The sequence below is a fragment of the Rana temporaria genome, chromosome 8 (genome assembly GCF_905171775.1).
Source record: "Rana temporaria chromosome 8, aRanTem1.1, whole genome shotgun sequence".
In the NCBI taxonomy this organism is placed as follows: domain Eukaryota; kingdom Metazoa; phylum Chordata; class Amphibia; order Anura; family Ranidae; genus Rana; species Rana temporaria.
Genome location: NC_053496.1, coordinates 15,560,415 through 15,584,957, shown reverse-complemented (window position 1 = coordinate 15,584,957; position 24,543 = coordinate 15,560,415). Strand labels below are relative to the sequence as shown.

The window sequence follows — 24,543 nt, the reverse complement described above, 5'->3', positions numbered from 1 at the left end:
AGAGGGCTTCTGTACGATGGTTGTACACACCATCGTACAGAAGTCCGCGCGTAAACAATACGCGGGGCGTGTCCGCGGTGTCGCCGCGTCGATGACGCGGTGTCGCCGCGACAATGACGCGGCGACGTGGGCGGCCCGCCTTTAAAATGCTTCCACGCATGCGTCGAAGTCATTCGACGCATGCGAGGGACGGCGGGCGCCTGGACATGTACGGTAGGTCTGTACTGACGACCGTACATGTCCGAGCGGGCAGGATTCCAGCGGACTGTTTTAAAACAAGTCCAGGAATATTTGTCCGCTGGGAAAAGGCCCGGCGGGCAAATGTTTGCTGGAATTCGGCCCGCTCGCGCCCACACACGACCAAACATGTCTGCTGAAACTGGCCTGCGGGCCAGTTTCAGCAGACATGTTTGCTCGTGAGTATGGGGCCATAGAGTGTGCGTTTATACGCTCATGTTCCGTTTGCCAGCCCTTTGCGTCTCTGATCAGGTTTCGCATCATTAGTGTAGTTTATTTTTCTTACATTTGCTTTTTTCTTTCCGAGATGTGTAAATGTATATATACTTTTTTTTTTTTTTTTTTTTGTGTATATATTATGGTATTTACTCCTTCATTTACTTAATTAAAGTCTCACAGAAAAAAGACAATTTTTCAGTTACTTTACCTTATCCCAATTTCTCCCTCCCCCCTCTCCCTCCCCACCCTCCCCCTTTCTCACCACAGACAATCCGGAGTATCTCCTGATGCCTTCAACTCTGTTTTTATTATCTTTAGGTCTCAGCCCTAAGTTTTTCTGCATAGCTCCAGGATCTCTTGAAACCCCTCCAATTGTCCCACTTCTTATCCTGGACTATACTATTTCCTGCCACTTCTTCCCTCAGTTCTTCCATTCTGTAAGTCTCTTCCACAGAGTCCATCCACTCCCAGGTATGGGGACAGTCTATCTCCTGCCATCTTCTCGGTATTATCCTTTTGGCGGCATTTAATAGGTGTGGGACTAAGGTTTTCTTATATTTTTTGATTTTTTCCTCACCCCCATGGAACAATATCACCCAAGGATCCCACTTAATTTTTTCTTTTGTGATCTCTTCTATACATCCCAGTATTTTTTTCCAGAACTCCTCAACCTTAGGGCATTTCCACCAGAGATGAGCCATTGTACCCGGGGATCCACATCCCCTCCAGCACTCTCCCGTTTGTCCTTCGTTAAATTTAGATAATTTGTCCGGGGTCATGTACCATCCGGTCAAGCATTTGTAGCTCATCTCAGCTGTACGGCTATCTATTGCCGAGGAATGGGCCAGTGTCAGTATTTTTTCAATTGTGGCCCTATCTCGCTTTGATCCAAGTTCCCTCTCCCATTTTTTGATGAAAGGAGGAACCATCCGCTCGTCCACCTTTAGCAAAATCTTATATAATTTTGAGATAGTTCCCTTGACCTTTTCCGATGTACATATTTTTTCCAGTTCGGATAGCTGCTCCCCTGATCTCAGTGGGTGCGGTAATCTTTGTATAAAGTGGGCCAGCTGATGGTATCTCCATTCATCTATTTCCAAAAAACAATCTTTTTTTTCTTTTAATTCTTGTAGTGTTGCAATGTGCCCATCTTTTATTACATCCCTTAATTGGGTAGTGTCTTTTTTTATCCAATTTCCTCCAATCTGTGCTTTACCCGGTGCAAAATAATCATTGTTTTTCAGTGCCAATAATGGTGAGTTAAATTCCTTTTCTATTTTTTTGTACCTAGAATCCCAAATTTTTAGTGCATTTTTCGTTATCTCGTGTGTATTCTTATCGAGTGTCCTATATTTAGGTGGGTTCCATATAATCTTATCTAAACTTGCCTTTGACATTTCGTTTTCAATGTTAACCCATCTCTTTTCCTTACTGGCCCTAACCCATTCCACCACCCTTGACAAAACCACAGCCTCGTAGTATGTTTTAACGTCTGGTACTGCTAATCCCCCCTTATTTTTAGGTTGTCTTAAGGTTTGGAAGGATACTCTGTGTTTCTTATTTCTCCAAATGAAGTTCATGATCTGTTTCTTAAGGGCTGAGAAGAGTGTTCCGGGCAAACTTATAGGTATCATCTGGAACTTGTAAGTAATCTTTGGTAAAATTACCATTTTACAGAAATGTATTCGTCCTATCCAGGATATCGGTCTGCTTTTTATCCTCCCAATTTCTTCCCTAATTTCGTTTAACAAGGGGATAAAATTTTTCACGTACATTTTTTCCATTGATTTAACTAGAAAAATACCGAGGTACTTGAGTGCTTTTACCCAGGAGAAGCAATATTTCTGTTTTAAATCCCTTTCCTCTCGTCCATTGATATTAATACTTAGAATCTCGGTTTTAGCTACGTTGATTTTAAAATTTGATATTTCTCCGTATGTCATGCATAAGTCCAGTAATTTTGGAATTGAGATTATAGGGTCTGACAAATAGAAGAGTACTTCATCAGCAAATGCTGAGAGTTTGTGTTCGTCCTCTCCTATTTTAACTCCTCTTATGTCGGGGTTCTTGCGTATCCTGGCTAATAGTGGCTCCAGGGAGAGCACAAATAGAAGTGGGGAAAGGGGGCATCCCTGTCTGGTTCCATTTTTCATTATCAGGTCTTGGGATAGGCTACCATTTATTTTTATTTTTGCCCTCGGTTCCTGGTATAGAGTTGTTATCCACTCCCTCATCCTTTGTCCAAACCCCATTTCATCCAGGGTACGTAGCATGAATCCCCAGTCTACCCTGTCGAATGCCTTCTCCGCATCTATCGACAGGAGTAGACTGGGGGTTCCGTTTGTTTTCATTTTTTGCATTATCAATAATGCTCTAACTCCATTGTCCCTCCCCTCCCTTCCCTGGATGAACCCTGTCTGGTCAGGATGTACCATCTTTGCCATTTCCCGTTTTACTCTCTCGGCCAATACCTTTGCAAACAGTTTTACATCTGTATTTAGCAGAGATATTGGTCGATATCCTGAACAATCTCCTTTATCCTTGCCTTCCTTGGGGATAACTGTTATAATGGCCTCTGAGGCCTCCCGACTCAACCCGAAGTCTTTGCCCAATCCATTAAAATATTGGCATAATTTTGGTAAGAGGATCTCCCTACACTTTTTGTAGTACAGGGTGGTGAAACCGTCGGGTCCCGGACTTTTGCCCACTGCTGTATTGGCTAGTGCAAAATTGAATACATTTAACCGCTTCCATACCGGGCTTTTATACCCACCTCCATACCAGGCCTATTCTGGCACTTCTCTCCTACATGTACAAATCATATTTTTTTTGCTAGAAAATTACGCAGAACCCCCAAACATTATATATGTTTTTTTAGCAGACACCCTAGGGAATAAAACGACGGTCATTGAAACGTTTTAACTTGCACGGTATTTGCGCAATAATTTTTTAAATGCCTTTTTTTTGGAAAAAAATTGTTTCATGAATTAAAAAAATAACAAAACAGTAAAGTTAGCCCAATTTTTTTGTAAAGTATGAAAGATGATGTTACACCGAGTAAATAGATACCCAACATGTCACGCTTTAAAATTGGGCACACTCATGAAATGGCGCCAAACTTCGGTACTTAAAAATCTCCATAGGCAACGCTTTGAAAATGTTTACAGGTTACCAGTTTAGATTTACAGAGGAGATCTAGTGCTAGAATTGTTGCTGGCACTCTAACGCACGCGGCGATACCTCACATATGTGGTTTAAACGGCGTTTACATATGTCGGCGGGACTTGCGTGTGCGTTCGCTTCTGCGCGCAAGCTACTGGGGACAGGGGGCGTTAAAAAAAAAAAAAAATCTTTTTTTTTTTTACATATTTTCATGATTTTTTTACACTTTTTTTTTTTATTTTATTTTTTTTATTATCACTTTTATTCCTATTACAAGGAATGTAAACATCCCTTGTAATAGGAATGTGTGTGACAGGTACTCTTTATGACCCCACATCTCTCCTCCAGGCCTGAAAGCATGAAATCGGTGAAAAAAAATTCACCGATCTCATGCGTACTGTTGCTTAGCAGCCGCAATTGCGGCTTTGTTTACTTACGGGGACCCGGGCGTGACGTCATCACATCGCGCCCGGGTCCTCCGACGGTCATAGAGATGACTGGTGACCATCTGGTCACCAGTCATCTCTATGCTTCCTGCCAGCGCCGGACGATTCGTTCTCCGGGCCTCCGATGGCACGGGAGAGCCCGGAGAAGCACCGGATGGCGGCGGGAGGGGGGGATGTCCCCTCCCGCCGCCTGTAAGAACGATCTAGCGGCAGAATCGCCGGCAGAAGAGAAGGATATCTGAATGATGCCTCTAGCTGCAGGCATCATTCAGATATCCCCCCCACAAAGCCCAGGACGTCATATGACGTCCACTCTGAACGGTAGAGGTTCTTTGTGGACGTCATTTTACAATGGGCCGGTTTTGAAGTGGTTAAGATGAAATATCCTAAAAAACATTTTACTTTGATTCAAAAAAGTCACTGATATCTTTTATGAACAAAAATTAAAGCAGAGATCCCCACACAGCTGAAATACTGATGCCGCGTACACATGACCGTTTTTCATGTCATGAAAAAAAACAAAGTTTTTCTCTACATGATTCCTCTCAAGATTAGACATGTGCACAAAAAAAACAAACGTTTTTTTTTGTTTGGTTTCGTCTCGTTCCGTAGATTCGTATTTTGTAAGACGCAAGTTTTCCTATTCGGACTTGTTCGTATTTCGTAAGACGCAAGTTTTCCTATTCGGACCCGTTCGTATTTCGTAAGACGCAAGTTTTCCTATTCGTATTTTCGTAACAGTTTTATTTTCATTGATACTAAATGATTCGTAATTCTGCCTAATTTATTGTCGTTGATTCGAAATTCGTAATTTTGTTAGATAATAATTAGCGTTTAATGGATTCGGAATTTTGCAATTTTGTAAATACATCGCGGCGCGGTCATTCGCAAATCTCGTATTTTAGTTTCATTTTTAACACGCGGATAATCCATATTAAGATAGACTTTCTCTTAAGCCGGTCTGACTTTTTGCCAACAAACTTCCAAATGAGCGTTTTCCAAAAAATCCGAGCGTGTGTACGCTCTATCGGACAAACTTTTTCGGTTTTCATTGGACAAAAGTTCGCTCTGCAAACGGACAAACTTTTCGGCAACAAAAGTCTGGCCAAATCCCTTCGGACAAAAATCCATGGAAAAGTTTGTTTGAAGTCCGATCGTGTGTACGAGGCTTTACACTGTACAATGTGACTCAGCACAAAATAGATAAGCTGATTGGCGTAATTCAAAGTAGGCTGGTAGTGGGCGTGTAGTATTATAATGAATAGTGACCCCATGTAAATGAAGCGCCGTACGAACAGCGCATGCGCGCGCATGCTCAGAATCACGTTGAATTTACGCCCTAAGTTACGACGGCTCAATGGCAACGATGTGAACGTAACCTATGCCCAGCCCCATTCACGTACCACTTACGTAAACGACGTAAAAACATACGCTTGTTCCGACGTCCATACTTTGCATTACCTGCGCCTCATATAGCAGGGGTAACTTTATGCTGGACGTAAGCCTTACGTAAACGGCGTAGCTAAATCCGACGGGCGCAAGTACATTCGTGAATTGGCGTATCTAGGTCATTTGCATATTCGACGCGTAAATCTATGGAAGCGCCCCTTGCGGCCAGCGTAAATATGCACCCAAAATACGACGGCGCAAGGAGACTTACGTCAGTCGTATCTTGCAAAATTCAGGCGTATCTCAGTTCCTGAATACGCCCATAGATACGACGGCGCACATTTGGACTTACGACGGCGTATCTGGAGATACGCCGTCGCAAGTCCTTTCTGAATCCGGGCCAAAGGATTTAAAATACGGAATACAAATTGTTCGTTATAGATGTCATTTTCGTTCTTTTGCTGTTTCAGTGTTTCGTATTTTAGTAAGTTTGTCCAATCGTATGTTCGTATTTTTGCTTGTTCGTTATTTTGCTTATTCGTAATTCCGTAATTTTCGTATTTTAGTACTTCCAGCTATTCGGATGTTTGAATTGATCCGAATGTACGAATACTAACAAATTCGTACGAAAATCCATTCGTTACGAACGGAATCGCACATGTCTACTCACGATCGTGATTAAAAAATGCTCGAGGCAAAGCGCGGTGACGTACAACACGTATGACAGCACTATAAAGGGGAAGTTCCATTTGATTGGCGCTACCCTTTGGGCTGATTTTGCAAATGTCCCTTCTCATAACTTGCTTCTGAGCATACGCGTTTTTTTCCCCCGTCGTTAAAGCGTACACACGACCATTTTTCACGACGAGAAAAACAACAACGTGAAAAACGTTGAGAAAAAAATAGGGCAGGTTCTACATTTTTAATGCCCAAAATACTCTGGAGCAAACACACGATCGTTTTTAATGACCAATTAAAAAAATTGCATTTTTCTATGTCGTGTGTACGTGGCATTATAGGGCCAGATTCACAGTGAGAGTACGTCGGCGTATCTACTGATACACCGGCGTACTTTCAAATTTGCCGCCTCGTATCTTTAGTTTGAATCCTCAAACCAAGATACGACGACTTCTGGCTTCGATCCGACAGGCGTACGGCTTTGTACGCCTTCGGATCGTAGGTGCAATACTTCGGCGCCTGCTGGGTGGAGTTTGCGTCGTTTTCCGCGTCGGGTATGCTAATTAGCCTTTTCCGTCGATTCATGAAGGTACGCGCGGCCGTTGCATTCTCTTACGTCGTCGCTAGTCGGCTTTTCCCGGCGTATAGTTAAAGCTGCTATTTCGTGGCGTATAGATAGACTTGCCATGTTAAAGTATGGCCGTCGTTCCCGCGTCGAATTCTAATTTTTTTTTGCGTAAGTTGTCCGTGAAATGGAAAAGAACGTAACTCACGTCTAAGTTCAAAAAATGACGTCGGTGCGACATCATTTCGCGCAAAGCATGGGGGGAAAATTTGAAACGGAGCATGCGCATTTCAATCGGCGCAGGGACGCGCTTCATTTAAATGAATCACGCCCCCTACCCGCCCAATTTGAAATACGCGCCGAGAAATACACTACGCCGCCGTAACTTACGGCGCAAAATCTTCCTTGATTCGACTTAGAGCCAGGTAAGATACGGCGGCGTAGCGTATCTCTGATACGCTGTGCCAGGGCAATTCTATGTGAATCTGGCCCATAGTTTCCATAGTGTTTGTAATTTTGTTCAGTTGGGTTTGTGATCCACGTAGTCCTTTTGTGACACAGAGCCATCGTTCTTATGATAGATCATTTTTACCTATACTTTCTAAGGTTCCATTGTTACAAGTCTCACCTCTTCTCACAGCTCTTGGGTTCAGTCTGTTCAGCATGATCTGACGGTTGTACATGTCACCGTATAAAGTGAATGCGTAGGCCAGCAATGCCTGGGTGTACATATTAGTCACACTGATGGCAAGTCGTTGTAGACAAGTCACTGAATCCCTGACAACTGGGCTCTGAAAAAAAAAAATCATGTCAGTACAAACCTGCTAAATTGTATGTAATATTTGTTGGAGAGAACATGGTCATGTTATAGTACAGCCCTCAAAATTTCCACTCGCCTGCTCGCATTTTGCGAGTGGATTTTGAGGACTGGCGAGTGTGGGAGTGATCTTAAGGGAAGAGAGAGGAGAGGAGAGTCGCCGCCGCCGCTGCCGTGTTGTTCAAAGTGCAGGGAACATAACAGCTTTCAATTCAATAGCTGTGTTCCCTGCCGCGCACCGTCATATACAGCCCCTCCCCCTTGTCCGGGCACTTCGATAGACAGATCACCCATCCCAGGATTGGATGGGTGATCTGTCTATCAAAGTTTCCCAAACAAGGGGGGAGGGACTGTATATGACGGTGCACGGCGGGCAACACAGCTATTGAATTGAAAGCTGCTATGTTCCCCGCGCTTTGAACAACACGGCGGCGGCAGCAGCGGCGGCGACTCCCCTCTCCTCTCTCTCCCCCTAAGATCACTCCCACACTCGCGGCGGCAGCTCTCCTCTCTCTTACCCAGCACAGGTAGGCTACATTGGGGACACATGGCTGCAATGGGGACACATGGCTGCACTGGGGACACATGCTGCAATTGGGACACATGACTGCACTGGGGACACATGGCTGCATTGAGGACACATGGCTGCAATGGGGACACAAGGCTGCATTGGGGACACTTGCTGCAATGGGGACACATGGCTGCACTGGGGACACAGGCTGCAATGGGGACACATGGCTGCACTGGGGACACATGGCTGCACTGGTAGACATGGGCAGGCTGCATTTTTGGGCCCGGATAAAGTTGTTGTTAATATTTATTTTTATAACTTAATTCTGCATAAAACATTTAAGTGTAATTTCATGAGATAATTTAGGAGGACGGGATTAGGGGCGGGACATGGTAAGGGGTTGGGCAGGGCATCTGGTGGCGAGTAACCCTTGAGGCCTGGCTAGTAGCTCAGGACTTGAAATTTTGAGCCCTGTTATAGTATATGCATGGTTACAATAAACAAAAATGCTCGGCATATCTCTCCAATACATGCACGATTCCCAATGTTTTCTCACTGTCCCGGGGGACTTACTCTATAATGACCCAACCTAAATAATTGATTCTGATGACTATTTCTGCACTCAGAGTTGATGGCACTTACATCTTTTACATCATTCCCGTGACCACGTCTAGAGCAGACGAAACGTTGGGAGGCGACGTGCTGACGTCACCGCAATCTGAGGATCCGTTCTGACACGCCGGCCGGCTTTTCTCATACCCTGCTGTTATTTTTTTATCCAATTGTAAGTGTTACTATTTTATTTTATTAAATATCGCTACGGTATTACGCTATGTGAGTCTTTCTTCCTCCTCTCACATATTCTACCTGCTGCATCTCCTGTTCCAACATTGGCTGAGACGTCCCATCGCTGCCTACTGTGTTTATCCCCTATGCTTTGACTGATCCTGATGGATCAGTGGCTCTGGTAAGGGTCAGTGTGTGTACTGGTGGTGGTTTGTTTATGTTCACACTGTCTATTACCAGTCACTGGGGATACATGTTTATGATCATCACACACGGATTTACACTATAAGAGTTTTTTTCTTTTTATTTGGTCGTTTCACTGATCGATTGGTGACCCCTGGAGGGATTGTATATACAGAGAGGATCCTCTCCAGCATACCCAGTGAATCCAGCTTGACTTGGTCCGTTAGGATCTTTCTTTGCGGTAAGGGTCAGCAAGTCGTATCTCTTTATTGGAATCAGACTTCACATAACCTGAATCACATTGGGGCGTCACGCTCTGAATCTGTTCTTCACATGGACTTTCATTAATGATTTTCTTCACTTTTGTATATCACACCACCTTGATAGACATTGTGTTTATATAGCCTTCTGTCCTTTGAAGGCCTTACTCCATTTTTTAGCGCTACTCCATTTTTTTTTTTTTTTTTTTGTATCAGATTTTATGTTAGTATAACATTTTTGAGTTAGCAGCTTGTTCACGATTTGTTTGTATTAGTAAGCGCACTTTTTTCCCTTTTTATACTTACATCTTTTGGCACATCCGCCTCCAGCAGTGCTATGGTCACATATGTAGACAAAGAAACGTCATCTTCCACTCCTCCCTGCAACACATATATCACTGGCTCAGAGCACACATAGGAAAGAGGGACACATATAAACATGGCAATAATACTTTTTACTTTTATAAAGAACATTTACAGCTGTAGGGAATATCAGAACAGAAGATAATTTACACACCCTAATCACCCTGTGCAGTGCCAATTCCCCCTGTGTTCTGGTGTCCCGTCTCTCCCCTGCAGTGCTGCCAGCTTCCCTTCTCTTCTTTCCCGCTGGCTGCTGCAAGGGATGTTTCAGGATGGATGAATGAACGAACACAGTGAGTGATCTGTACCCATGGCTCTTGTGTTAATTCTTAACAGAAGCATAGTAAACCGTGTTTGCTATGCTTCAGTTTGTGAATGAACAAGAAGCCACTCAGAAAAGAGCACTTCCCATCAGGGGCGGACTGACCATTGGGGCCCTGTGACGGTAGTAGAAAACATCCCCGTCAAGCATTCCCTTCTTCCCATAAAAGACCATACATGAGCCAAAGCTTAATGCTGGAACAAGACACACTTTAATGGCAGCATGCTGCTAGTTATATACAGTTTACAAGCTAATCATCAATCAAAGAACAATGAAATCTCCACCCCCTTTCCACACACTGGGCTCCCATACAGATTATAGGTAGACACTTTGGAGCCGACCCTGACAAGGCACATTTCTTTAGATAATGACATCAGTGACGTTAATTACTACAACGAAGCAATCAGAATAATTAACATGAGCCAATTATCTAATCATTTAGCCTGACGATACAATACACATCTCTTAAGGGTAAACACAGGTCTTCTTTACACACACAATAGATCAATTACCCTTTAGAATAGAGAGCTGGCTGGGGATGGGACATTAACATTTCAACAGTCTGTTATGCAGAGGAATGAGTCATTCGGGTCCCCATGAAATCACCTTCTACACATAACACACAGACATTAAAATAGCAGGCAGAGAATTAAACTGAAGCATATAGGCAATTGCATAAAAGTCCTTCACAGGCCCCATGCCACTAGGGGGCCCCATCAGGGTTGTCAGGCTCAATAAAACCAGGGACAGTATGTAAAAATCTGTGTTCTTTTTACATCTGTCCCTGATATGTCCGAAACCGACATGCTTTTGATGTGAAAATCCAGAGATTTTAACTGCCCCGCCTCTGCACTGCCTCCTGGCATGGTGGCCATCTGTAAGCCCGGGGGCCCCATAGTCTTCTATTGCCCAGGGGGGCCCCATGAGTTGTCAGTCCGCCCCTGCTTCCCATTCATTCACTGTCCAGGGCAGCTGAGGCTGCAGAGAAAGGGACTGGGGAAGCTCTGCCCTTAGTCCCTTTCTCTCCGTTTAGACCCTTGATATTTCCCCAAAGCCCCCCAAACGGGACACCTAAAAAAAATGTAAAAACAATTATAATATTGTAAAAAAAATATAAAAAAGAAATTGTAAATTACAAAAAAATTGTAAATTAAATAATAAAAAAATACAAAAAAATTATAATAATAAAAACTACTGGCACCATCCACTGCCCTACTGATACCGTTCTCTGCTCTGACACCGTCCACTGCTCTGCTGATATACATACATGTGTGTTTGTGCTCTGGGGTGCACACCATAATGCAATAATGCCTCCTGGTCAATTAGGAAGCGAAGCAGGTCCTGATTGGCCAGGGAGTCTCAGCCGGGGCTCTCTGTGGTTGGCTGCCTGCAGGCTCCTTCTTCTGCTCACCGTCTACTGCATGACCTCCAAGGGCAAGAGGAACAGGCTGAGCCAGGAAGTGGCGGGCATCTCCTTCCAGTATCACCACTACCAGGGCTGGACTGGGACAAAAATTTGGCCCTGGACTTCATCCAGACTGGCCCACTTTGACAGGTCTCTCCCATGGCGGCCGGACAACTCCCGCACCCCCCGGCCACCCAAGCCCCCTCTCCCCCTTCACTAGCCACTAGCCGTTCTACTTTATTAGAGTAGAGCGGCTGGTACTGGTCCTCTTATAGGCAGTACCAGTGGGGAAGCTAGACATTATTTCACCCGGGGCAAAGAATCAGTTTGGTGCCCCCCTTATCGGACAAGATTAGGCAGAAATGGGAAAATCCCAGGCCATAGCTGTTGAGTCAGCTGTCTGTCCCCTCCCCCCATGCTCCTCTGTCGTCCCCCCTGCTCCTCTGGTCCTCCCCTTGCTTCTCTGTTCCCCCCAGGTGAGCGCTGCGGGGAGGGTGAGACAGAGGAGCGGAGGGGGGCGGCGGTCCGCTGTCACTGAAGCCGGCCCACTGAGCCATCGGCCCACCGGGAAACTCCCTGTAGTCCCAATGGCCAGTCCATTCCTGACCACTACCCCGAGCTACGAGAGACGCTGGTGGCCATGTCGCTGCAATGTCCCTCCATCAGCCGGATCTACACCATAGGACGGAGCAACAAGGGCTGGGAGCCAGGAGAGCATGAGCCTGGTGAGTGAGTAACTGGCATCCTATAGATACACGGGGAGAGCATAGAACATAGCCCTTCTCCTGTGGGGGAGGATCACCACATCTCCGTCCATCTGGGGGGGGGGGGGGGGTATTGTTAGTCTTTCACCCACCTCCCAAAATATTTATCACCAGCCGCCACTGCTAGCAACCCCATGGAAGAAAGCAACTGATTGTCATTTTGCTGCCTCTACTTGCCTGGCACTTTATGTAGCGTAATAGATTTGAACAACAGTTGATCAAAAAAAAGTAATTTGACATGAAGCGCACATTGTTACAGGCTTAAAGCGGAGGTCCATTCCGGATTTTTATTTTTTTTAAAAAGACAGCAGCTACAAATACGGCAGCTGCTGACTTTTAAAAAATGGACACTTACCTGTCCAGCGCGCCCGCAAAGTCGCTCGTCTCTGCTGTCCCCTTCGCCATCCTCAGTGAGGGAATCAGGAAGTGAAGGGTTGCGGCTTCACTGCCCGGTTCCCTACTGCGCATGCGCGATCGGCCGGCCCATCCTCACTGGTTTCCCAGGAGACAGTGGGGGGGGGGCTGGAGGATTGGAAGTGGGTGCAAATACCTGTCTTAGACAGTTTTGGCCACTCCCCTCCCCCCATGAAAGGTGCCAAATGTGACACCCGAGGGTTCCCGAAAAGAGGATGTTCCATTTTTAGAGCTCTGCTTTAATATTGTATTAAATACAGAAAACTGTGCAGCAGCCACTAAAGGGAGCTCTTAGTGGCCCAGTGCAGTTCTTATTTAGCAAGATATCAGCCCCACATAATGGGGTTGATTTACTAAAGGTAGATAAGCTGTTCACTTTGAAAGCATATTCCCCCCGGGGCTTAGTGAATGTGGTGAAATTTTAATTTACAAAGAATACTCAATTACATGCAAGTACAAATAAACTATATGTAGCACCCCCTTACTTTCAGTAAAGGCGCTACGCTAACGTTAGTGGGGGAATGAGAGAGATAGTTTGCTCTCATTCCTAATTGTGTTAAATTTGGCTGTCGCCAAATCTGGATTGTTCTGTGTGTCAGGCCCCGTACACACGACCAGTTTCCTCGGCAGAATTCAGCTTCCGACCGAGTTTCTGGCTGAATTCTGCCGAGGAAACTGGTCGTGTGTACACTTTCGGCCGAGGAAGCCGACGAGGAGCTCGGCGAGGAAATAGAGAACATGTTCTCTATTTCCTCGTTGTTCTATGGGAGAACTCGTCCCGCCGAGGTCCTCGGCGGCTTCAGGGCTGAACTGGCCGAGGAACTCGACGTGTTTGGCACGTCGAGTTCCTCGGCCGTGTGTACGGGGCTTCAGACTGCAATCTAGGGATGTGTTACCATCCCTGGGCGTCAGGTGGCACCAGAGAGGTCCAGGCGGAGCCGCTTTTTCCCAGCAGCCAATGAGAGGAGTTGAGCCTCGCTGTGCATGCTGGGAGGGAGTATTTCTGTGGCGGAGGCCGTTGTTCTTGGTTCTTCGCGGGTTCCTGGTTCCGGCACCCATCTTTAGGGTGTGCGCACAGAGTTCCTGACTCTGGGCCCTCCTGGCCAAGAGCAACTGATGCCACTGGGTCCCCCTTCTACTGAGGTGATCCCAGGCTGGGTGCCGTTCGGTGGGGGATCGGCTTGAGGAGAACCCAGGGGCAGGTTGTCCAAAAGGGCTTGAACGAACCATCGGGGATCTGGTGACCGGGACATTGACAGGTACACTTCCACTGTCAACTGGTGACCCTAGCGCAAATTTACTGGTTAGGATACGCTCAACCATTTAGCTTATTCAAGTATCCAAGTTCTAGGCCTGTGGCAGAGACCTGCTCCTCCCAGCTTATCCCTGACCTGTCTGGTGTGTTGCTTGGCCTTCGTGAGGCTATTTCTTCACCAAGGTTCTCTAACACACCTCTGAGGGCTTCGCAGAACAGCTGTATCTATACTGAGATTAAATTACACACAAGTGGACACTATTTACTAAATAGGTGACTTCTGAAGGCAATTGGTTCCACTAGATTTTAGTTAGGGGTTATAGAGTAAAGGGGGCTGAATACAAATGCACGCCACACTTTTCATATATTGATTTGTAAAACATTTTGCAAAACCATTTATCATTTTCCTTCCACTTCACAATTATGTGCCACTTTGTGTTGGTCTATCACATGAAAATCACAATAAAATACATTTAAGTTTTTGGTTGTAACATGACAAAATGTGGAAAATTTCAATGGGTATAAATACTTTAAGGCACTGTACATGCATTATGAGAATGTACTGTAAAGTACAACAACTGTCCCCTGATCATACATACAGTAGTTAGCCTCTTTTAAATGCTAAATAATAATAATAAAAAAAAATATTCAAAGGATCATACAATTCCATACAATTCAAAAGTGTATATACCGCTCAAACTTATTTTTGTTAGTTTGAGATTAAAGGGGTTGTAAAGCTTCGTGTTTTTCCGCCTTAATGCATCCAACTTATGGCGGCTCTTCATTGGAGATTGATAGCAGCACAGCCATTGGCTCCCGCTGCTGTCAATTAACCACTTAAGACCCGGACCAAAATGCAGCTAAAGGACCCGGCCAGTTTTTGCGATTCAGCACTGCGTCGCTTTAACTGACAATTGCGCGGTCGTGCGACGTGGCTCTCAAACAAAATTGGCGTCCTATATTTCCCACAAATATAGCTTTTCTTTTGGTGGTATTTGATCACCTCTGCGGTTTTTATTTTTTGCGCTGTAAACAAAAATAGAGCGACAATTTTGAAAAAAATTCAATATTTTTTACTTTTTGCTATAATAAATATCCCCCAAAAATATAAAAAACATTATTTTTTTCCTCAGTTTAGGCCGATACGTATTCTTCTACATATTTTTGGTAAAAAAAAAAATCGCAAAAAGCCTTTATCGGTTGGTTTGCGCAAAATTTATAGCGTTTACAAAAAAGGGAATAGTTTTATTGCATTTTTATTGGTTAATTTTTTTTACTACTAATGGCGGCGATCAGCGATTTTTTTCATGACTGCGACATTATGGCGGACACTTCGGACAATTTTGACACATTTTTGGGACCATTGTCATTTTCACAGCAAAAAATGCTATAAAAATGCATTGTTTACTGTGAAAATGACAGTTGCAGTTTGGGAGTTAACCACAGGGGGCGCTGAAGGGGTTATGTATGACCTCATCTGTCTTTCTAACTGTAGGGGGGTGTGGCTGTAGGTGTGACATCATCGATTGTGTGTCCCTATATTAGGGAACACACAATCGATGACAGCGCCACAGTGAAGCACGGGGAAGCCGTGTTTACATACAGCTCTCCCCATTCTTCAGCTCCGAGGACCGATCGCGGGACTGCAGCGGCGATCGGGTCCGCGAGTAGGGTTACCACCTCATCCCTTTAAAACAGAACACATATGAATTACACAGGTTCTGAGGCTAATTTAATTTAGATAAGGCTCCACTTGAGTTCAATTACCACCTTAATCAGCCACAGAACCTGTGTAATTCATATGTGTTCTGTTGTAAAGGGATGAGGTGGCAACCCTATCCGCGAGTCCCGCGGCCGTGGTCACGGAGCTTCGGATCGGGTCGCGGGATCTGCCAACGTATATGGGCGTGAAGGGGTCCTTAAGTGGTTAAATCAATGATGCAGTGCCGGAGGCGGAGCCAATTGATACAGTCAACCCCCTTGGAAGAACGCTTCCCAGAATGGGGGGTAGCTGTTGCGGGGAGGAGCCGAGACATCCGCCGAGGGACCCCAGAAGACGAGGATAAAAAAAATACCTTTACAACCCCTTTAAGTAGGAAAGGTTAAGACCCTGTCAGTTTTTTTTGTCTGTCTGTTCTACTGGTGACCATTCCCATTGCCACCAGTAAGAAATGTAGGATATCTCTCCAAAGTGAGGGAATACTCCCTTCTAGAAACAGGTTGACAAATTGTAAGATTTGCTCTCATCCTTGTAAGGCTTCGTACACACGACCAAGTTCCTCGGCAAAAACCAGCAAGAAACTTGCTGGGAGATTTTTTTTTGCCGAGGAAACCGGTCGTGTGTACATTTTCGTCGAGGAAACTGTCGAGAAACTCGACGAGCCAAAAAGAGAGCATGTTCTCCATTTCCTTGATGGGAATGGAGGAAATTGGCTTGTCGAGTTTCTCGACGGCTTCACAAGGAACTCGACGAGCAAAACTACCGTATTTATCGCGGTATAACGCGCTCCCGCGTATACCGCGCACCCCTAATGTTGCCCCCAATCCTGTGGAAAAAAAGTTTTTTTTTTACTTACAGTTTTGGTGTCTTGCGCGGCGTCCATCGGCGGCCTTGTCGGGTCCGGCGTCCGTCTGCGGCTTCAGGTGTTCCCTATTCGTCGGGTACGGGTCCTTCTGCGGCTTCCGGGGGTCCTCTTCGTCGGGTCCGTGGTCCGTCTGCGGCTTCGGGTGTCCTCTTCGTCGGGTCCGGCGTCCTTCTGCGGCGTCCTCGCGGCGTCCTCCCCGCTCGTTTCCCGCGCCGAGTTTCAATACTGCGCCGACATATACCGAGCGCAGTACACTCGTGTATCGTCGGGCAGGCTCGGCAACTCTCGCGCTGACGTCCTGTACGCTCAGGACATCAGCGCGAGAAGTGCCGAGACTGCCCGAAGATACACGAGTGTACTGCGCTCGGTATATGCCGGCGCAGTATTCAAACTCGTGGCGGGAAAGCGGGTATCGGCGTATATCGCGCACCCACGATTTTGCCCTGATTTTCAGGGCAAAATAGTGCGCGGTATACGCCGATAAATACAGTATGTGTTTCGCCCGTCGAGTTTCTCGGTCGTGTGTACGAGGCCTGAGAACTCAAAAATTCAACAGTTGCAACTTTGGGTTTTCCATTTTTATTTTAATTCTCCCATCCGTGGTTAGATAACGGTCACCGGGACTAGTGGGGGTGGATCTCCCCAGTAGGGACACAGATGGCAATACCAACCTGACAGAAGGTCCAACCACTCACCACTATCCGTATTCTGTAGACTCGATATCACAGCACCAGGACAATTCATTGACATTTGATTTGGTGAGTAGTTGGTTTACCTTTAGAGCAGATTGGAAGAGCTTGCCAACATTACGGAAGCAGCCGGTATAGTATCGGTTTTTAGTCAACCAAGACAAGGAATTACTCAATTGAACGTCATCAATGTATATGTAATTTTTGGCTTTGCTGAATGACTTCACCACAAAGGCAGTAAGCCTGTAAAGACAATAAGGCTAATTAAAAAAAAAAAAAAAAAATAGACAACACAGTCATTTTTTTATTAATTACCTATAAATGATATTCAAATTGCACTTACATAAAGAAAGACCAGTGAATACATATAGGCCCGGATTCACATACACCGGCGCATATTTATGCCGGCGTAGCGTATCTAATATACGCTACACCGACATAGCGCAGAGAGGCAAGCACCGAATTCACAATGCACTTGCCTCCCAAACTGCGCTGGGTTCCCTCGGCGTAAGCCGTCGTAAGTGGAAGTGAGCATGAGCCATGCTAATGAGGCGTGACCCCATGCAAATGATGAGCCGAGCGCCATAAAGATACGAATAACGAACGGCGCATGCGCCATCCCGTGGGCGTATCCCTGTGCGCATGCTCAGAATCACGTCGGAACTACTCCCTAAGATACGACGGATCACTGCCTACGACGTGAACGTAACCTACGCCCAGCCCTATTCACGTACTACCTAAACGACGTAAAATACGACAGCTGTGTTCCCTGGTCCATACCTTAGCATGACTTGCGCCTCATATATGGGGCGTACGACTTACGCAAACCGCGTATATTATGCGCCGGGCGCAACTATGTTTGTGAATCGGCGTATCTCCCTCATTTGCATATGTGCATAGAAAATCAATGGGAGCGGCAAATGCGCCCAGCGTAAATATGCGCCTACGATACGACGGCGTAGGCAAGTTACGTCGGTCGTAGGAAGCCTATTTTTAGGCGTATCTCGGATTGTGGGCACGGCATAGTTACACTTACGCGGCATATCTCGAGGTCCACAATGCACTTGCCGCCCAAACTGCGCTGGGTTCCCTCGGCGTAAGCCGTCGTAGCTGGAAGTGGGCATGAGCCATGCTAATGAGGCGTGACCCCATGCAAATGATGGGCCGAGCGCCATAAAGATACGAATAACGAACGGCGCATGCCCCGGCCCGTGGACGTATCCCTGTGCGCATGCTCAGAATCACGTCGTAACTACTCCTTAAGATACGACGGATCACTGCCTACGACGTGAACGTAACCTACGCCCAGCCCTATTCACGTACTACCTAAACGACGTAAAATACGACGGCTGTGTTCCCTGGTCCATACCTTAGCATGACTTGCGCCTCATATATGGGGCGTACGACTTACGCAAACCGCGTCTATTATGCGCCGGGCGCAACTACGTTCGTGAATCGGCGTATCTCCCTCATTTGCATATGTGCATAGAAAATCAATGGGAGCGGCAAATGCGCCCAGCGTAAATATGCGCCCACGATACGACGGAGTAGGCAAGTTACGTCGGCCGTAGGAAGCCTATTTTTAGGCGTATCTCGGATTGTGGGCATGGCATAGTTACGCGGCGTATCTCGAGATACGTCGGCGTAAGTGCTTTGTGAATCCGGGCCATAGAGAATACGACTACACATAAAATCTTCCTAAACAGAGACAAATAATGTCATCAATGCTCCTACAGATAGCACCCAGACCAGTTTCCTTCCATGTATCATGATGACGTCACCAACAGGACTGCCTTGTGCGTTACATCTATGGAGACTTCTTCAGGAGGACCACTGAAAATTCTCTATAGATGTACCATGTAAGGTGGAGTCCTGTCTGTGACGTCATCACTCTACACAGAAGCGTTATTTGTCTCTGTTTAGAAAGATTTTATGTTGAGTCGTGTCTGTGGGCACCAATATGGGGAGGGGGTTACTTATGAACTTGTAATGTACATGTTCTAGTTTATTTTTATAGATTTATTTTGATTCTGGCACTTTATTTTTAGATATGTGTCAATTAAAGAGGAAGTAAATCCTCTCTTAAAAATAAAACCCTGCAAGACAAAGGCATAATGAGCTAGTATGCATATCATACTAGCTCATTATGAATTACTTACCTGAGAACGAAGCCCCCGCAGCGGTCCTCGGACACCACCTCCCCCCGCCGCCATGATACCCAGAGTGACTTCCGGGTATCGCTGCTCCGGCGCTGTGAGTGGCCGGAGCAGCGATGACGTCACTCCCATTCTGGTGTTCATTGAGATATTGATTAAAATCTTACTTTTCAAAAGGGGTGTACTCATTTATGTTGAGCACTGTATTATATTTATCCTTTTCCATGCCTCCTCCCTTCCTCCAGCAGTTTCGGTATGGATTATACTTACATACAACATAAAGGGGGAAAATTACTTAGAGCCCAACTCAGAGAGAGGGTGAGCATTGCAGTACAAGTTGTTTTTCTATTTTCAGACGCCCTGGGCTTCTTTTAGTTTTAATTAAACCCAGGAGTTTGGCTTTAAACTAAAAGGAATTGCAACACATATATATTACAGGTGAAGGAAATGTATTGTTTTAACCACTTAAGACCCGGACCTTTAGGCAGCTAAAGGACCTGGCCAGTTTTTGCGATTCGGCAATGCGTCGCTTTAACAGACAATTGCGCGGTCGTGCAACGTGGCTCCCAAACAAAATTGGCGTCCTTTTTTCCCACAAATAGAGATTTCTTTTGGTGGTATTCGATCACCTCTGCGGTTTTTATTTTTTGCGCTATAAACAAAAATAGAGCGACAATTTTGAAAAAAATTCAATATTTTTAACTTTTTGCTGAAATAAATATCCCCCAAAAATATATAAAAAATGTTTTCCTCAGTTTAGGCCGATACGTATTCTTCTACCTATTTTTTTTTTTTTAAATCGCAATAAGCGTTTATCTAATTGGTTTGCGCAAAATGTATAGCGTTTACAAAATAGGGGATAGTTTTATTTCATTTTTATTAATTTTTTTTTTTTTACTACTAATGGCGGCGATCAGCGATTTTTTTCGTGACTGCGACATTATGGCGGACACTTCGGACAATTTTGACACATTTTTGGGACCATTGTCATTTTCACAGCAAAAAATGCATTAAAAATGCATGGTTTACTGTGAAAATTACAATTGCAGTTTGGGAGTTAACCACAAGGGGGCGCTGAAGGAGTTAAGTGTGACCTCATTTGTGTTTCTAACTGTAGGGGGGTGTGGCTGTAGGTGTGACGTCATTGATTTTGTTTCCCTATAAAAGGGAACACACGATCAATGACGGCGCCACAGTGATGAACGGGGAAGCTGTGTTTACGGGGGACCGATCGCGGGACTCCAGCGGCGATCGGGTCCCGCGGCCACGGTCACAGAGCTTCGTACCGGGTCACGGGAGCACGCCGCGCGCGCGACCCGCGGCTGGGCACTTAAAGAGGACGTACCTGTACGTGCTTATGCCCAGCCTTGCCATTCTGCCGACGTATATGTGCAGGAGGCGGTCCTTAAGTGGTTAATGAATCAAGTGTTTTCATTCTGATTTAATACGTCTCATGATATCATCAAACTCACCATGTGTTTCCATCCTCGCCGTTTCCAAACGCACTGTATGATCCATCGGCATGTTTGTACTTGAGCTGCCTCTGATACCCTGCACCCAAAACACAAGTGACCAGTCTAATGACAAAAATTATGGACAATACATTTGCAGAAGAGATTCTACTAAAACCAGGTTAAATTGACACAATTATCACACCATTACATATACATTATATGGTCAAAAGTATTGGGACGCTTGTCTTCTCACACTCATACACACAGGGCTTTTTTTCAGGGGGAACTCGGTTCCACCACCTCTGGCTCAGACCCTTTGGTGCCTGCTCACCACAATCACTTGTAAACACAGAAGTCTGTTTTCTGTGTTTACAAGTGACAGCTCTGCACTCTGTGTGTAACTCCCCTGAACTCTGCACTCTGTATGTAATGCAATCCTGGTATTTAATGCCCCTTTAAGACCCTCCTACTGTTTGTGAAATCTGAACGGGTTGTGGTTGAGTTCCTGCACCTATTTTCTGAGAAAAAAAGCTCTGCATACACATGAACTTTAATGGCATTCCAGTATTAAGCCTCCTACACACGATCGGACTTCCAACTTTTCTGTGTATTTTTGTCTGAAGGGCGTTGGCCGTGAACTTGTTCTGCATACACACGGCCCAACATTTTCAGCCAACATTCACCAAACTAGTTGGTTTTTCAGCTCTTTACCGCCACCCTTTGGGCAACTTCTGCTATTGTTGTCTGATTTTTAGAACTAGTTCGGAGAATGCGTGCGTGTACTTCAGATTTTAGTTGGACGATCGGATATAACACATTTATTGCCCAACAATTGGTGAGTATGAACAGCCAACTTTTGTTGTCGTTAATTCAGCCAACAATTGTCTGATGGAGCATATACACGGACGGATTATCCGACACAACGCTTCCATCAGACAATTATGGCCATAAAGTTGGATTGTGTGTACAAGGCTTTAGTCTGTAGGGATCAATACTGAGTTTGCTTACCCTTAGCAGCTATAACAGTCAGGCCTGGATTTCCCACAAGGCCACTGAGGCCAGGCCTTGGGGCGGCAGGGCGCCAAGGGGCGGCAGTGGCATGGAGTCCCCCGACGCCCGGAACATACAGTTAGGGGCAGTAAGTTATGGGGGAATCTACTCGCTCGTTAACAAGTGATTGCGGCGATGTCGCCGAAATCACTTGTAAAATGTGTGCTCCCGTCCATCCTCCCCTCTTCCCCCCACCCCACATACCTCTCTCTGCTGGCTCTGCCTTCGGGACTCCGTCCTCCCCCGGCCACCGAGTCTCCTGTTCCTGCTGCCGATGTACACAGTGGGAGGGGAGAGCTGTGCTCTTCCCATCTCAGCTGTGACAGGAGTTCTAGCACAGTGCTAGGACTCCTGTTTTGGAGGTGACAGGGTCAATAAAGAGAACATGTCATCTCCAATTGCTATCACACAGGGAATTGTTTTCTCCTGAGTGATAGCAAAAAAGTTAAGTGAAAAAAAAATGATAAAAAAATAAATAAATAATAAGAAATAATATTTAAATTAATAAAATAAAAAAGTAATTAAAAAGTAAAAAATAAGAAAAATAATAAGAAAATTATACAAAAATAAAAAAAAGTAAGAGACAAGCTACAAATAAATAAAAAGAAAAAAAGTGATAAAAAAGTAAAAAAAAAAGAAGAAAAAATGTGAACTAACGGTGCCACCACCTGCCATCCGGTTGCCATTCTCCGTTGATTGGGGGGGGGGGGGGGGTTCGGTTGGTGGGGAGGAGGTGCATTGCGGAACCTGGCCTTGGGGCGGCAGGGAGAGTAAATCCGGCCCTGATAACAGTTCAACTCTTCTGAGAAGGCTGTCCACAAGGATTAGGTGTGTGTCTATGGGAAGGTTTGACTATTCTTGCAGAAGCGCATATGAGGTCAGGCACTGGTGTTGGACGAGAAAACCTGCCTTACAGTTTCCGCTCTAATTCACCTCAAAGGTGTTCTATCAGGGTTAAGTAAGAACTCTGTGCAAGCCAGTCAAGTTTCTCCACCTCAAACTCGCTTATCCATATCTTTATGGACCTTACTTTGTGCACTGGTGCAGTCATGTTGAAACAGGGAGGGGCCGTCCACAAACTGTTCTCACAAAGTTGGGAGCATGAAATTGTCCAGAATGTCTTGGTATGCTGACGCCTTAAGAGTTTTCTTCACTGGAACTAAGGGGCCAAGCCCAACCCCTGAAAAACAAGCCCACACCATAATCCCCCCTCCATCAAATGATTTGGACCACTACAGTGGTACACATTCCACACCTTGGGAAACATAATCATGTCTAAAGGATAACGAAAAGTCTCTTACCTTTCTCCATGAACTCGGTGGCTTTGCTCTTGATCTCATCAGTCAATTGATTAGTCTTCTCCAGATACTGCAGAACAAAGATATTGGGGGCAAAACGGACCATGTTCTGCTCCCCACACCCATATGGCATAGCCAACAGTCTGTCCAAATTCTGCATGGCTGTACCCATCATATCTCCTGCAGGAAATAGAATGTGCAACAATATGACTTTGAAGAAATGCTAACAGATTTTGGGCTAGATTCAGCATTGATTTACGCCGGCGTATCTATAGATACGCCACATAAATTCAAAGCTGCGCCGGCGTATCTTCTTTCTGTATTTAGAAAGCAAGATACGCCGACATTAGCCTAAGGTGCGACTGGCATAACTCTCTTACACCGTCGCATCTTAATGTGCATATTTACGCTGGCCGCTAGGTGGCGGTTCCGTCGTTTTCGGCGTAGAATATGCAAATGACCTAGATACGCCGATTCACAAATTTACGTGCGCCCGGCGCTATTTTTTTACGTCGTTTACGTTAGGCTTTTTTGGCGTAAGGTTGCTCCTGCTATTATGAGGCATACGCAATGTTAAGTATGGACGTCGTTCCCGCATCGAATTTTTAATTTTTTTAAGTTGTTTGCGTAAGTCGTTCGCGAATAGGGCTGGACGTAATTTACGTTCACGTCGAAACCAATGACGTCCTTGCGGCGTACTTTGGAGCAATGAATGAATGAATGAAAGACTTATATAGCGCGACGCATGCGAACTGAATCGCAATGCACACTGGGAAATTCCACGGACAGCGCATGCGCTGTTCGGGAAAAACGTCAATCATGTCGGGTCACCATCCATTTACATAAAACACGCCCCCTCATACTCATTTGAATTAGGCACGCTTACGCCGGCCCCATTTACGCAAGGCCCCGCAACTTACGGAGCAAGTGCTTTGTGAATACTGCACTTGCCCGTGTAAGTTGCGGCGGCGAAGCGTAAATAACATACGCTACGCCCGCACAAACTTACGGCGGGCTACTTGAATCTAGCCCATTGTGTGTACAGAGCAACCTTTCTCAAGCTGGGTTGCATGGAACCCTAGAGTTCCTCCAGAGGTTTCTAAGGGTTCCTCAAGCAATGAGTGACTTCTACCTCTCAGATAAATAACCACTGACAACCATGATATTTTTAGCTATCTGTAAGGGGGTTTCCTCCCAATGACCACAAATGTAAAGTGGATTCTTCCTGGTAAGCATCACACTAATGCACTGTGAGCTGTAGATATAGTAATTATTAGCAGGGATTTCCTGAACAGTTTTTCAAGGGTTCTTTCATGTTAAAAAGCTTGAGAAAGGCCGTTATACAGCAATATCATAAGTTATCATGTCTATCTGTCTACAATTCGAAGTACAAGCATTCATTGAAATCTAAAATATCTTTCTTGATCATACATCACAGGACACAGAGACTTAATTACTTAGTGGGTTAGATAGTCACCATCAGGTGATTGGACACTGGCAACCCCAATTACAAGGCGAGTTCCTCCCCTATACAA

General features: G+C 45.4%; 1 protein-coding gene across 1 annotated transcript in view; it reads right to left on the bottom strand.

The window, feature by feature from the left end:
• The window catches only part of LOC120910374 (alpha-1-macroglobulin-like), a 150,196-nt gene that overhangs the window by 32,893 nt on the left and 92,760 nt on the right, over positions 1-24,543 (bottom strand). The window contains exons 23-27 of the mRNA XM_040322133.1: positions 23,012-23,188; positions 20,679-20,757; positions 17,137-17,293; positions 9,560-9,634; positions 7,325-7,487 (exon numbers count right to left, since the gene is read on the bottom strand). Coding sequence (XP_040178067.1) covers positions 7,325-7,487; positions 9,560-9,634; positions 17,137-17,293; positions 20,679-20,757; positions 23,012-23,188 — 651 coding nt within the window. The remainder of the gene's footprint in view (positions 1-7,324; positions 7,488-9,559; positions 9,635-17,136; positions 17,294-20,678; positions 20,758-23,011; positions 23,189-24,543) is intronic.